The 14,398-nt window shown below is 38.3% G+C and overlaps 1 protein-coding gene across 2 annotated transcripts in view; it reads left to right on the top strand.

Annotated features, from left to right (window-relative positions):
• The window catches only part of FREM2 (FRAS1 related extracellular matrix 2), a 145,658-nt gene that overhangs the window by 104,114 nt on the left and 27,146 nt on the right, over nt 1-14,398 (top strand). For both annotated transcript variants that reach the window (XM_007193672.2, XM_057532751.1), the window contains exons 7-14: nt 599-748; nt 2,506-2,715; nt 4,085-4,282; nt 5,061-5,225; nt 5,801-5,983; nt 9,227-9,357; nt 11,081-11,239; nt 12,479-12,782. In XM_007193672.2, coding sequence (XP_007193734.2) covers nt 599-748; nt 2,506-2,715; nt 4,085-4,282; nt 5,061-5,225; nt 5,801-5,983; nt 9,227-9,357; nt 11,081-11,239; nt 12,479-12,782 — 1,500 coding nt within the window. The remainder of the gene's footprint in view (nt 1-598; nt 749-2,505; nt 2,716-4,084; nt 4,283-5,060; nt 5,226-5,800; nt 5,984-9,226; nt 9,358-11,080; nt 11,240-12,478; nt 12,783-14,398) is intronic.

The following is a 14,398-nucleotide window of genomic DNA, read 5'->3' as shown; positions in this document are numbered from 1 at the left end:
TGCAAATAGTGTCCAGAGTGATGACCCGGTAGGAGACAGTAAAATGAGCTGTTGGGCCAAATTCGTAAAATTCCAGCTTTATGTGTTTTGTTTCATTTTGCTGCTATTTTACCAGCTAAACTTTTAGGAAGTACATTTAGAAGCCATTTATCACCCCACATACAGGGGACAAAGTAACTCATACTCCTCAAGATAAGGATGCTCCATTAGAGGGAATTCCCTGGTGGACCACTCGGTGCTTCCACTGCCGTGGCATGGGTTCAATCCCCGGTCGGGGAACTAAGATACCACAAGCCGCGCAGCACCGCCAAAACAAAACACAGCAAAACACAAAAACAACAACAACAAAAATAAGCAATAAAAAAAAAGTTCCATTAGACACTTTACCATATGTATTTTTGTTTTTCAACAGAGGCATTTTTGATCTGAAAACTGTGTAAGTCTAGAGATTAAAGAGATGTTATCTTGCTAAAAGGAAAAAAAATGATGGTATGAGGAAGTCGATAAGATGAAGCGAACTGTTCTTTGGAATTTCATCGTACAGTTTGATGTGGAAAGGTAAACGTAACAGAAATGGTTTCTGTTTCCTTCTTAACAGAACCCATCCTCTACTTTGGTGACGTCGAGTACCCTGTGGACGAGAGCATAGGCTCTGTGGACGTGCGGGTGTGGAGAACCGGCACTGACCTGTCCCAGGCTTCTAGCGTCACCGTGAGATCTCAGAAAACAGATTCTCCCTCTGCCGACGGTGAGCAGTTTCCTACAGCAACTCTTCTGAGGACTCTACAATTTTCAGCTTACCATGATGAAATACCTTAAAGCCCAAATACTTCACTTCTGTTTAAGCAGTCTGGTTGAATGTAATTTTTTCTGAAATTATTACTGTATAGTCGGTAAATCTAGGCTCTATTTACTATTGTGAGAAAATACATCTAAAGGGCCACAAATCAAAAGCTGAGTTATAAACATATAAGTCAAAGACTCTACATTTGAATGCCTTTATTTGCATGAATTGGTTCTCTATACTTGGGAAATCTACCATCGTTGAATATTATGACGTCATATGCACAACTAGAATAATCGTGAAGGCCACCCTCAGAGAAATCTAGTGGCATTTAAGTATCATGCAGGTATGTATCTCCAGCTTGGCTCCTTCCTCATTTTAAACAAATGTCCCGATAAATACTTGGGACCCAAAGACTTTTTCTACACTTCATTATATAGTCTGTCCTAGCCGACACATGCTTGCCTTTTATTCTGGAATCTACATCTGCAAAAAGTTTATCATAAAGCTAGGACAAGCAAAAGATAAGACATTTCCTTTTTTGTCCCATCTAAATGACCAACAATACAAACTATCTCTTACACATGCCCACACACACGTACATCATACACACATCACACATTCATCACACATATCATTAATCCCATTTTATGTCACCCTTACGTTTTCACTTTTTAAATGTCGTAGAACCAGCATAGTGTTTTGCATGTAGTCGGTGTCCAACAAACATCTGTTTAGCCAAATTAGTCATTTCTTTAGAGAAAATTCAAATCAAAGAAAGAGGTGAGAATAAAGGTGAGGAAGAAGAGGAAAAGAAAAACACGGAAAGAACCACAGCGAGATTCAGATACGGAAAGAACCACAGTGAGATTCCGATACAGAGACTTTTAAAAATGAATTAAAGACACATACTCAAATATAGTTGCGTATTCAGAGGTAAACAGATACAAAATGAGAGTCAGAAGAGCAGAAGGTGTGAAAACAAGGAAGAAATAACACTGAACACTCTCCCCTGTTCCCAGGCTTTATGGATGTAGTGCTTAAAGATTAAGAGAAAGTTTTGTTTTCTTAACTACTTTAGAACATAAATGGAGATGTCAACACTAGTATGCGCCCCACAGTCTGACAAATAATAAGCCAAAACCCAAATATGTCTTTGAGAATAATAAGCCAAAAACCAAATACGTCTCTGGGGCAGGCGTGGGTGAAGAATGTCAGGCAAAAGCTTGTGTCTGAAATGTGTTGTTTTAACCAGCAGGCAGTCGCACACCTAAAGTTCTGTAGTAGCTTCTGAAAATAGATTTGGATATTTAGCTAATGATAACAAAATTTCAATATTTATATTTCATATATAATTTATGATAATCAAATACTTGATTGATATGAGGGTTATTTTTAGACCTGATTTTTATTAGTTCTGTTTGAGAATTCCAAAATAGATTTAAAAAAACTATAAGACAGAAAGCTAAAGTAACTAAAGGTAAAATAACTTGTTAGACATAGATAAGACAAAGTTCAGAACCTGATCTTTGATCTACCATCTCAATAACCAAAAGGTTAGATACTAATCTTTTGCATTTCATTAAATGTATTTTCTGTAACGGTATGCTAGTCTATATATTTATAAAAGGATTATAAATATATCTACACAGTTTGCTTCTCAAAATTTTGTTTAAATTTGGTTAGTCCCCAACTGAAAAATTCTTCTGTCACTGTCACAGCTGGAACAGACTATGTGGGAATCAGTCGTAATTTAGATTTTGCACCTGGAGTCAACATGCAGACTGTTCGTGTTATCATTCTGGATGATCTTGGACAACCGGTGCTGGAGGGAATTGAGAAATTTGAACTTGTGCTTCGAATGCCTATGAATGCTGCCCTTGGTGATCCCAGCAAAGCCACGGTGGCCATAAACGATTCTGTCTCAGATTGTGAGTGTTTATTAATTTATGATGATAAGTAAAACGATAAGCTAGAGTTTATATAAATGTTAAGTAAAATGATGAACTAGGGTTTATACACCTGTGTTAGTTTGCTAGGGCTGCCATAACAAAGTACTACAGACTCAGGAATTTCTTGTCTGACAGTTCTGGAGGCTAGGAGTCCAAGATCAAGGTATCAGCAGGATTACTTCCTTCTATAGGATGCAAGAGAAGAATCTGTTCCAGCCCTCTCTCTTGTCTTGTAGACGGCCATCTTTTCCCTATGTGTCTTTACATCAGCTTCTATGTGTGTCTCTGTGTCCAAATTTCCCTTTTATATAAGGACACCAGTCATATTCAATTAGGGCCCACCCTCATGACCTCATTTTTACTTGATTAGTTCTGTAAAGACCCTATCTCCACATAAGGTCACATTCCGAGGTACTGGGTGTTAGGATTTCAACCTGTGAATTGGGGGACACAGTTCAACCCATAGTAATACCTTAGCCGACCAAGTCTTACTTTCTCATCCTGATTATTCTGATAGAATTAAACAGTCTCAGAAGAAAACTTTCAGTCTTCCTCGCAAGTTTAAAAAAATGAGATTGTTATCAATATCTTGATTGTGTGTCAAGAACTCCCTCCCACAGATGGGTGGAACCACATGGGGTTGCACAAACCCTTGAGTATTAATGATCTTTTTCCATTTCTCAACACAAGACACTTTCTGTTATCTCCTTACTCCCAGACACTCCTGAAATTCCCCTAATGATATGCCAAAACCACTGTTCTGAAGCAATAAGCTTCTGGACACATGGCAGGGCTCTCTGCCACGTCATCACAGGGAAATTCTGAATAATCTTCTACCATGATGATCTTGACATTGCTTGGAGGAGTCTAACCTATTGTCAATGAGACCTATAGTTAATTGACCTAGTATAGGTGTCATAGCCATAGGTGTTACAGCCATTGTCAACTTTTCCAACACGGTCCAGGTAAACTATGCATGTGATTATGTGCACAATATTTAATATTATTCATATCAAGAAATTCTGAAAAGCTCATGATAAAGCAACATATATAGATACAGACATCTTAAAATCTCTGGTTTTATCTACTTTTTCACATTTCATTGCATCTTCCTACTCCACAAAATAGGCAGAGCAAAATTACAAGGATAAGGAAATCAAAATACTGAGTTAAGTGATTTGCTCAAGGCCAAAACACTGGCAAGTGACTGAGTGGAGAGTTGGATCCAGTTCTTCTCATTTCTGTTCAGTTATTCTTCCCATGAAACCATGTTTTCTGAAATGCCGTTTTCCTTACATTTCTGTTCACTTTGATCCATATGTTTATTTTCTTGTATTTTTTTTTGCAGTGCCTAAGATGCAATTCAAAGAACGAGTATATACTGGCAATGAAAATGACGGACAGATAGTTGCCACGATCCACAGGAGTGGAGATGTCCAGTACAGGTCTTCGGTGAGATGCTACACGCGACAGGGGTCTGCACAAGTGATGATGGACTTTGAAGAACGCCCAAACACTGATATCTCCACCATCACCTTCCTCCCTGGTAAGTTTCGGCTTGAAATTTCTATTTGGAATTTGCGGAAGCCAAGTTTTGGGTGTGAGATATCTATCAAGGAAATACAATTCTTGATTTCAACAAGCTTACGACATGGTTTAATGTGCACTAAATGATAACAAAGTGAGGTAGATTTTAACAGGGTGAATGAATGTTCTTTTGGTTTCCGTATCAACTTATTGATTAGTTTCTAGTGATGTGCTATATGGTTTATTCAAACTTTATTCAGCAGATAATGGCATATCAAATGTGTAGATTTCACAGTAGTGGGAAAGACTTAACGTTCAAATGACAGAAATGAAAGGAAATAGATGTCACATTTTTAATATGTGTCCAACGTCATAAAATATTTGGTTACTTTGATCCAATAATTGTACAAGAAACATGTACTGTGGTCAAATTAACAATGACCAACCAGTACAAAGTTGCTAAATTTGCCTCCTGATCATAATGTTAGAAATTTGTAAATAAAATTGGCATTTCCTCTTTTCCCCTTGTTTTCAGACATAAGTGACAGAACTTAAGACAGGCATTAAAGAACTCCCTGTACAAATAGGGCCTGTCATTGCAAATGTTCAAACCTCGTCATTCATTCAGCAAATATTAATCAAAGGCTTATTACATGCCAGACACTGTTCTTTGCACTGTTGATACAGCAGGGCAAAAAGCAACATCCCTGGCCTCATGGGGCTTACCTTCTGGTTGCAGATGCTTCCCTTATGGCCTACGGGATGTGATTGTCCTGCTGTCCTTATTATTGTTCCAGGTGAGACTGAAAAGCCTTGTATCCTTGAGCTGATGGATGACGTACTATACGAAGAGGTAGAGGAGCTCCGTCTGGTTCTTGGCACTCCACAAAGCAACTCCCCTTTTGGAGCTGTGGTTGGTGAACAGAATGAAGCTCTGATAAGGATCAGAGATGATGCTGATAGTAAGACGCCGTTTCCTGTGTTCAGCTGTAAATTAGGAACTGAAATCCGTCTGTATTAAAGTTTTAGGTGGCTCAGAAAATAACCCCCTCTTTCTGACTTGGCTTTTAAAGTAATTGAGAAATAGGAAAAAGACTAAGATAAGTGGAGAACGAAATAAACCATTTAAACTGAAAGTTATGTTGAAGAACATGGTTTATAGCTAAATGCTAAATCCCAAGCATTCGTACCTCCCTGCTCCTCCTCACGTACCCTTGGGTGCAGGTTGTCCTGGGTCAACAATTTCCTCCTTCCCTTCCCACTGTCAGTGACCCACTCCTGTAAAATTTTTGGCGCATAGAGACAGCCCCAGAGCACGTGACTTCTGGGGGGTGGTTAATTCCTAAGGAAGGAGCTGGGCCACGCATGCTCAGTTTCTCATGACACACCAGTGATACTGAGCGAGGGGACAGAGGGAAGGCAAGAGAATAATATATTTAAGCTCCTCCTACATGGGAAACAAAGAAAAAACATTAGAAATGGAGAATAAAAGCATTCCCTTTACAATTTAATTTGTCCGTGTCTCCCGCTGTTTTAGAGACAATCATTAAATTTGGAGAAACCAAATTTAGCGTCAGTGAACCCAAAGAACCAGGACAGTCGGTGGTTATAAAAATTCCAGTGATTCGCCAAGGAGACACTTCAAAGGTTTCCGTTGTGAGGGTTCACACCAAGGACGGCTCAGCCACCTCTGGAGAGGACTATCACCCTGTGTCGGAAGGTATGGGGGCTCCCAGGGCCTGTGTCCAGATGGCTTGGGCTCACCCTATGTTAGTGCTGGTGCCCTTGGGAAAAAAGAAGAGAAATATCCATCCAACTGAAATACAAATACAGGTACTCCTTTAAATTAATCTCCTTCAGGAAAACAAAGTCAATGGAATTTATTTCCAGGATTTCCCTTTTTGACTGCTGGGTACATGTGTTAGGGAAATTTTGAGTCAGTGTGCTAGATGATCTTCTGTTTTGAGCCTACAGTCCTTTAATTTTCAGTGGGTTTTACCTGCATTATGGCAATCCGATAGTAAATAATAATTTTCCTGCATATTCTATTGCATTGAAAATGTGCGTGATAGCCAAGAAGATAGTCATAGAACAACAGCAATCCAAAACTTCAAGCTAGGAAGTTTAGTGTTAATGGAGGACAGTAAAAGGGGGACAGATTACCAACCACAGGGACCATGAATTCTCTGGGCCTTAGGAACTCATAACGAATACATTTCTTCCATCCCTCTCCTTCTTCAAACTTTCGGATCATTTCGCCCATTACTTTTATGAGTATAAAACAAGTCAGTTCTTCTCTCTCTCTGTGGATTGTTTACCGGCAAAATAGAGACTGCCAACAGTTTTTGATGATCATAGACTACAGGCATTCATCTTGATCTGCTCACTTGAGAACAAAGTTTAGAAAGTGACAGAATCAGTAATAGAATTAATGAAACAGTTGGAAAAACTAGCATCTTCTACAAAGGACCATTTATTTTCTTTGCACATATGGTAAAAGTTTGATGAACTACTATAGAGCTTCAAAGTTATCCTCATATTATTTTCTATGTAAAGAATGATAATATATTGGAAATATTCGCATAAAACCCAAAATGAGAGGAAAAAACTGATCAGCTGCTAAATTATAAAATCTAAAATAAGTATTTCTAAAATGAGCATGTTTTACATGAAGGAAACACCTTCTAAATGTGGATGACATGACCTTTAACAGGAGATGCTTTTCTTATAAAGAAAACAATTCTTTTTGCTAAGACAGAAACAAAATTATATGTATATAGTAAATTGACAAATGAAATCAGAGAAAACTTAAATAACAGTAAATCAACCTGTGTCTCTTTTATCCTATAAATGTCAACATGTGTTTATAAATATGTATAATAAAAATTTAATAATCTTTCCTGAAATATATTTTAATTTCTCCTTTTATGGTCCAAATTGAGGTAGTCATTTACAATAAACAAAAAATTAAATATAGAATAAACGTTGCAATATTTTTGTGTTAAAAATGTCTAGGGGCTTCCCTGGTGGTGCAGGGGTTAAGAATCCGCCTGCCAATTCAGGGGACACGGGTTTGAGCCCTGGTCCGGGAAACTCCCACGTGCTGCCGAGCAACTAAGCCCGTGCGCCACAACTACTGAGCCTGCGCTCTAGAGCCTGCGAGCCACAACTACTGAGCCCGTGTGCCACAAGTACTGAAGCCCACGTGCCTAGAGCCCGTGCTCTGCAACAAGAGAAGCCACTGCAGTGAGAAGCCCGTGCAGGGCAACAAAGAGTAGCCCCCGCTCGCCGCAACTAGAGAAAGCCCGCCCGCAGCAACGAAGACCCAACACAGCCAAAAAATAAACAGATAAATTTATTTTTTTTAAAAAATGTCTAAAGTGACAGAGGAAACAACTATCACCTAGCATGTATACTGTAAGAAAACAATTAATTTAAGCATTTAAAATAAATACTTAAGTTTTCAACTTCTTAGAAACTAGGTTTATATAATTCAGAGGGTTACAAAACTCAAATGTTTACAAGGCCAAGACAAGCAATGAAAATGAGGGAAGCAAGGAAAGTGTGAGGGAAAGATGGAGTGATGGAAATGTTCTTCAACCAGAAAGTCCATTCCCTGCTGAGAAAGACCTGTACTGTCATACCCAGATGACTGTTGCCAGGCAGAAAAGTGTAAAAGATCTAAAAAAATCTGTATTTTTCTATGAAATCCCCAGATGTTGAAGGGTTAGAAAATAAATTTTCATTGCAGCTTCACACAGGTCAAATCAAACAAATAATTGGTGACCAAGAATTGATCAGCTATTTTCATCCTCTGGAACGAGGACCGTAAGCCCTCCTGGGGTATGAGAAATCTAAAGCTAATGGTATCAAAGAACTGACTAAGGCCAGTGTGGAAAATGGCTGTACCCAGAAACAGAACTAATTTTAAAGATGAGTCTGGCTTACTGACACAATTTTAAAGAAAAAGATCCTTTTCATAATTGACGGAAGTAGGAAAAGAAAAATACGTTGGAGACACATTTTCTTCTGCCACATTTGAAAGGATTTCTTAATTTAGAATTATAATGATTGAATACCGCCGTTACATGAGAAAGCAGCATCTGTTATCGTCTCTGATTGGAATGATTATGCATTATAGTCTTTATTTTCTCCTCTGAACCAGTTTTTCAAAAGGCATTGTAAAACCAACAAAATTGTTTATCCAAGTTTGGTCAGCTGCTTATTCTTGAGTTCAGTAAAATCAGTTAATTTTTTAACATTTTAAGAATCTCAGAATGAATGGTTAAAAAAGGATTACCATTATTGGGTTTAATTTTCATGACAATGAAGGAATTATTTTTAGTTAGGAGCGACGGGGTGAGAGAAAAAACACCATTAACATTTTTCTTAAAAAAAATTGCTGAATTTCCAAGATTAACATCAACAACCAAAAGAAGTCTTTTTAAAATATAATTTGACATGATATTAAAAATTTCAACAATTTGGTGTCCAGCTTTTCTAGATATATACATAATGAAAATACTATTCACACTCAATAATGCCTGTGATCGTATATTTGACTTATGTCCTATTGGTTTAGAAATTCTGGGAAATGAGAGGTGAGTTTGTCTGATTGTGCCGATGTCAGAATTGTTGATTGTCTATTCCATAACTCTGCATTTTTTCAAACTGTGGGTCAAAAAATCAATTTAGTAGCTTATGATTAGAATTTTCTTCTGGATAAAATGGAATAGAATAGAAAATACTAGAGTGCAATGCATATCGTAAGAACAGGTGATGTTTTTAAAACTTTTTATTCCATTTTATCCACACTCACATGTGCACACAAACATATACACGTAAGTATACTGGGCCACAATATAAAATATATTTCGCCTTGTGGGTCACTGTCAAAGAAGCTTAAGAAAAACTTCGCATATTCCTATGTAAAAGATTTAAACCTGTGATTTTGCATTTATAGAAATTGAGTTTAAGGAGGGAGAAATCCAGCACATTGTTGAAATTGAAGTAATATTCGATGGGGTAAGAGAGATGAGAGAGGCCTTCACTGTCCACCTAAAACCCGATGAAAATATGATAGCAGAGACGCAGGTAAGTAATTTATGGATATAAATTTGTGGCCAGCATTTTATCATGGAAAATGCATGTAAGCATCACATAGTATACAGTTAAGTAATCAACTTTATACAACCCTTGTATAAAGACAATGCACATAATCTCTTTTCACCTCCTAAATCAATTTTGTTTTCATTTGAAAACAAGAATCAAGAAAGTCCTAAATTCCCTGGCGGTCCAATGGTCAGGACTCCATGCTTTCACTGCCGAGGGCACGGGTTCAATCCCTGGTCAGGGAACTAAGATCCTGCAAGTCCCGCGGTGCAGCCAAAATAAAAAATTCCTGTCTCTTTCTTGAAAAATCATGTTTGTAGAAACTCAAGGACTAGAGCCTCTGAGTCCCACACCAGCCCAGTTACCCTTCCTATTTTAGTCAATAACGACTGAATCTGGGATTAACCTCCAGAGAGAAAGCATAGTCTCAGCACAAAGATGAGGCTATTAATTTAGTGCCACAACTCATGAAAACACACATTTCAACCCACAAAACAGTTTGCTAACCCTCAAAATTCCCACCTGCTCATGATAACTTTATTAAATTGATGTCCAGAGCCTCAGTGACCCAAATGTTACTGTCCTAACACTTCTTTCCTGTGTTTATTTAATTTATATTGTCTCATCAACCAGATATTCTTCAAGATAAATGTAATTTCCATAGAATTTTGACCTTTAAGCCTAATTTTTAAAGCTAAATGATTTAACGAACAGACCAATGTTTACAATATCTGTGCTTACATTTACTCTATTTCTTTTATTATTTGTTTCACTATTAGCATGAGATCAAATTGGGGAGACTTTTTTTTCCCTTAAGTACAGGTATTTTTAGTATTTTATAATTTTTACTACTTGATGGTATTTATAGTGCCTTGGGTTTTTTTTTTTAAGTCATATTGAAAATTCAAGAAGTAGGGGCAGAAAATCTTTTTCAAATATATTTTTGTAAGTCTTGATCACATGAGAAGTGAGTCTTTAGTTTTTATGGAGCATCATATTAAACTCTTTTGAGTAAGAGGAACAAAGATTCACTCAAATCACTTCAAGTGATCAAAGCCCCTTTTAAGAAGACACACGTAAATATAGGCTTGGAAACTGCAATGTATCGTTGGATATTGGAAGATGATTCGGGAGCAAAAGGCAAATGTATCAGCGGGATTTCCTTGTCATTCTACCCCCAGTAGATGTTCACAGGTTCCTCTTCTGTCTGTGACTCAGCTTCTCCCTCTGTCTGTGCTTCTGTCCTCTGCTCCTCTGAAGCTGCACTTTTCACCTGACATCCACTTCAGCAGGACCCATGCTGTCACATGACCTCTAGGATCTGCCTTCTCCCTGGTCTCTTTCAGCTTTCCTCCCACTATTAACTAATTGACTTTTTCATGGATCTTCCACTTTACCACCCCGAGACAGACTTAACTACTATCATCACTATTTGGAGAAAAAAACTCAAGCCCGAATTCTTTGTGGGCCACTGGCCAACCCAGGACTCAGGTACCCTCCCCTCCACCTTAAGATATGACCTAGGTGCCAGGGTCATGAGGAACAAAGCACATAGAGCCTGTCACACTGCAGAGGCTCTGGGTGTGACAATTTTTACTATAATGAAGCCATGGACTTGCCAAGCATTGTGAGTATTGTTCTGCACAATAGAAGCACCAGGAGTCTAATATTTCAATAATCATGGAGAGTTATCTTTTCCTTCTAGGCCACCAAAGCCATTGTGTACATAGAAGAATTGAACAGCATGGCAGATGTCACTTTTCCTTCTGTCCCTCAAATTGTATCCTTACTGATGTATGATGACACTTCCAGAGCCAAAGAGAGTGCTGGACCTGTGTCTGGTTATCCTGTTGTCTGTATCACGGTGAGTAGGAAGTTGAGGAAAATTGTAAAATAGTTAAAATAATTATGAACATTAACCAATATAGTATGGGCTTTGTCATGATGAGATAAAAGTGGGGAAAAACTGCAGGATTTAATCTTTGAACTTTGGAAAGGAAACTGTTGATCAAGTAAAGGTCCTATTTTTCTTCCTTCATCCAACAAAGGTTTACTAACTGATGTACACATAGTGTGTTATCTCATATTATCTCAGGGTTTGTCACTGAGAGAAAAATAAATAAGATATGAACTCTACACTCAAGGAATTTAAACATAAGGGAGAGAAAAATATATAAGAATCAGTCACTCTACCATAAGGCATGATGTGATCATTATACAAACTAGGAGATAGAACAGCAGCTCCACCTGTGAGGGAAGGTTTGGGATCGTCCGATGAAAATGTCAATAGTTTAAGAGTCACATAAGGAAACGTCATTCCTGGATGAAGTTGTTGCCTTGCAAATGGCATATGATAGTTACTTTTTCAATTGCCTTCTCTTAGCTATAAATTATAAGCTCCTTGTGAGCAAAAACTGGGACGCATTTATTCTTACTTTGCAATACCCCTGGTGTAATGACCTACATATAATAGGTATACAATAAATGTTTATTGGATTAGCAAGGCAGAAATAATAATGCGGTGCAAGTTACAGAGGTCTTGAAATGTTATATTAAGGAACGTGCACTTCATTTGTTGGGTAGCAGGGAGCTCTTGCACAGAAGAATGGCATGAGAAGAGGGGTTGTATTGGAGTGTTACCATGGCAACAGTGGTCACCTGACGAGAAAGGCCCTGAATTAGATAGAAAGATGATGCTTGGAATGGGAAGGAAAAGACCAACTTAAGAGACATCCTACAAAAAGACTCAATCGAGTTCACTGACCCACTGGATGTCGGGGGCAAAATGAGAGAGAGGAAAAGAGAGGGAGAGAGAAAAGAGCAAGGACGATTTGACAGCTCTGAGGATGCGGGAGGTGATGCAATGAGCATCACTTACTCGTATCAAGTTAAAGGTGGAAAAGGCCAAGAAGCTGTTTGAAATGCAAGATTGGAGTTCATAAAAGCTAGCATCGCTAGGACTAGGAATTTGAAAGTTGCCTGAATAACATGTAGAAATGGAAAAAAAGTAGCAGTGAAAACACTAAGGGAGAGAGAACTTAAGAGGAACAATGTCCACCTTGTTCTAAACTGGGGCCCTAACATGGTTATTTGTTTCCCATAGGCTTGCAACCCTAAATATTCAGACTATGACAAAACAGGATCCATTTGTGCAAGTGAGAACATCAATGACACTTTGACCCGGTACCGCTGGCTGATCAGCGCGCCCGCGGGCCCTGACGGAGTGACCAGCCCCATGAGAGAAGTGGACTTTGACACCTTTTTCACCTCATCCAAGATGATCAGTTTAGACTCCGTATACTTCCAGCCTGGCTCCAGGGTGCAGTGTGCAGCTCGGGCTGTGAATGCCGATGGCAATGAAGGCTTGGAGCTGACGAGCCCTCCCGTAACCATCGGCAGAGAAGAAGGTAGTGCGAGGCCCTTTTCACATACAGGTCGCTGGAATACCATAGAATGTTATATATGTCTAATTTCCAGTTATTCATTCCTCCAGATGCCCCATGTATTCCGTAATACTCTATAAGTATTTTTAAATGATAATCTATTTTCGCAAAAATATTCATTAGAAAACAAATATTTATTCATTTTGCATTTTTCGATCACCGAGCATATGTCAGGCTTTTGGCTGTCATATGAAAAATAAGGCAGGATTCCTGCCTTCCAGGAGTCCATACTCTAAGTGAAGACACAGACAAATTTTAGTCTGGACAGGACACAGAAATGCAAAAGTAGTAGTGATGGGTTCTAGGCTGAGTGGGTCTGGAAAGGTTTCATCAAAGAGGAGACGCTTAAGCTGAGTCTTGAGAACAGTAGGGGAAACAAGCCTGAGCAATGACTTGCAGAAGCGTGAAAGAACACGGAGTATCCTGGGAACTACAAGCAGAGAAGTGGGGCAGGACGTAAGGGAGAGGAAGGGAGATCAGGAGATGAAGCAGTTGGTACGCAAGGGTCAGATCTGGACAGGGCAGCTCATGTGTGATGCCAAATCACTCCCAGCTGGGCGCTGGATGAACAGGAGTTTGCTGGGGCAGGAGGGGAAGGACAGTCCAGGTAGAGAGGTGTGTACAAGCGTCCATACTTGGTTATTAGAGGGGAGGTTGAGGTCAGGGCTAGAGCCCGGACACAGTGGAGGTGGAAAAATACATGTGGCCGGAGACAACACTGACGAGACAGGAAATCCACTTTATAAACTAATCCTTTACTCTGCAGAAGAATGTTTAAATCAGAGTTTTAAAATAACAGTCTTTTTATAAGATTCTATTTCTAAAAATTCCATTTGTGTACAACACTTCAGATGTGCATATGTTGCAGCAAGAAAAGTTATATGTACCACCTCCCACCATTATATATTCAGGATCAATATTTATTGATAACATGTAGAGTAACCATGTTCTTTTATTAGGATTAGAATGTATGGTTTTTAAATTTCTCTTAAAACCAAACTATTGTGCGGGCACCAAAAATAAATTAAACAATGCCTTAAAATGAGTCGCCCCCAATTAATAAAGCAGACATCCCAGATGCTAGGGCCTGATTCTGATCTGTTTTCTACAAACAGAAAAGAAATTATATATTGCCTAGTTCTCTGGAAACTGTGATCCAGCATCGGGCGGTATTAAAATGAAGACATTACAGTGCTTTCAAAGCAAACATACGAGGAAGATTTTCATGTTAAAATTCTAGATAGATAGATAGATTAGACAATGAGTTAAAATTTATAATACACATACTGTAAGAAATTACATATAGAGAGAAAACTATATATTTTGCTCTCTGATTCTAAGAAGACTAGCTTTTGTTTTTAGAATGAGTGCATTTTTAGTTTTATTATAAATAATGTAAATTTTACGACTAGTCTTAAGGATTTAATTCTAAGGTAACAATCTCATACATTTAATTAAACTACACTTACTTTTTCCTGTTGTTTTTCAATCATTTTTACTATGCCTGTTTGTACTTTATGTTAAGATGATTTTGTGAATATGACCATAACAGATGGTGTCCAGCACAAATTAAATCACAT

This window comes from Balaenoptera acutorostrata, chromosome 18 (genome assembly GCF_949987535.1).
Source record: "Balaenoptera acutorostrata chromosome 18, mBalAcu1.1, whole genome shotgun sequence".
Lineage (NCBI taxonomy): Eukaryota > Metazoa > Chordata > Mammalia > Artiodactyla > Balaenopteridae > Balaenoptera > Balaenoptera acutorostrata.
Note: the sequence above shows the minus strand (reverse complement) of the source record. Positions and strands in the feature narration are given on the sequence as shown.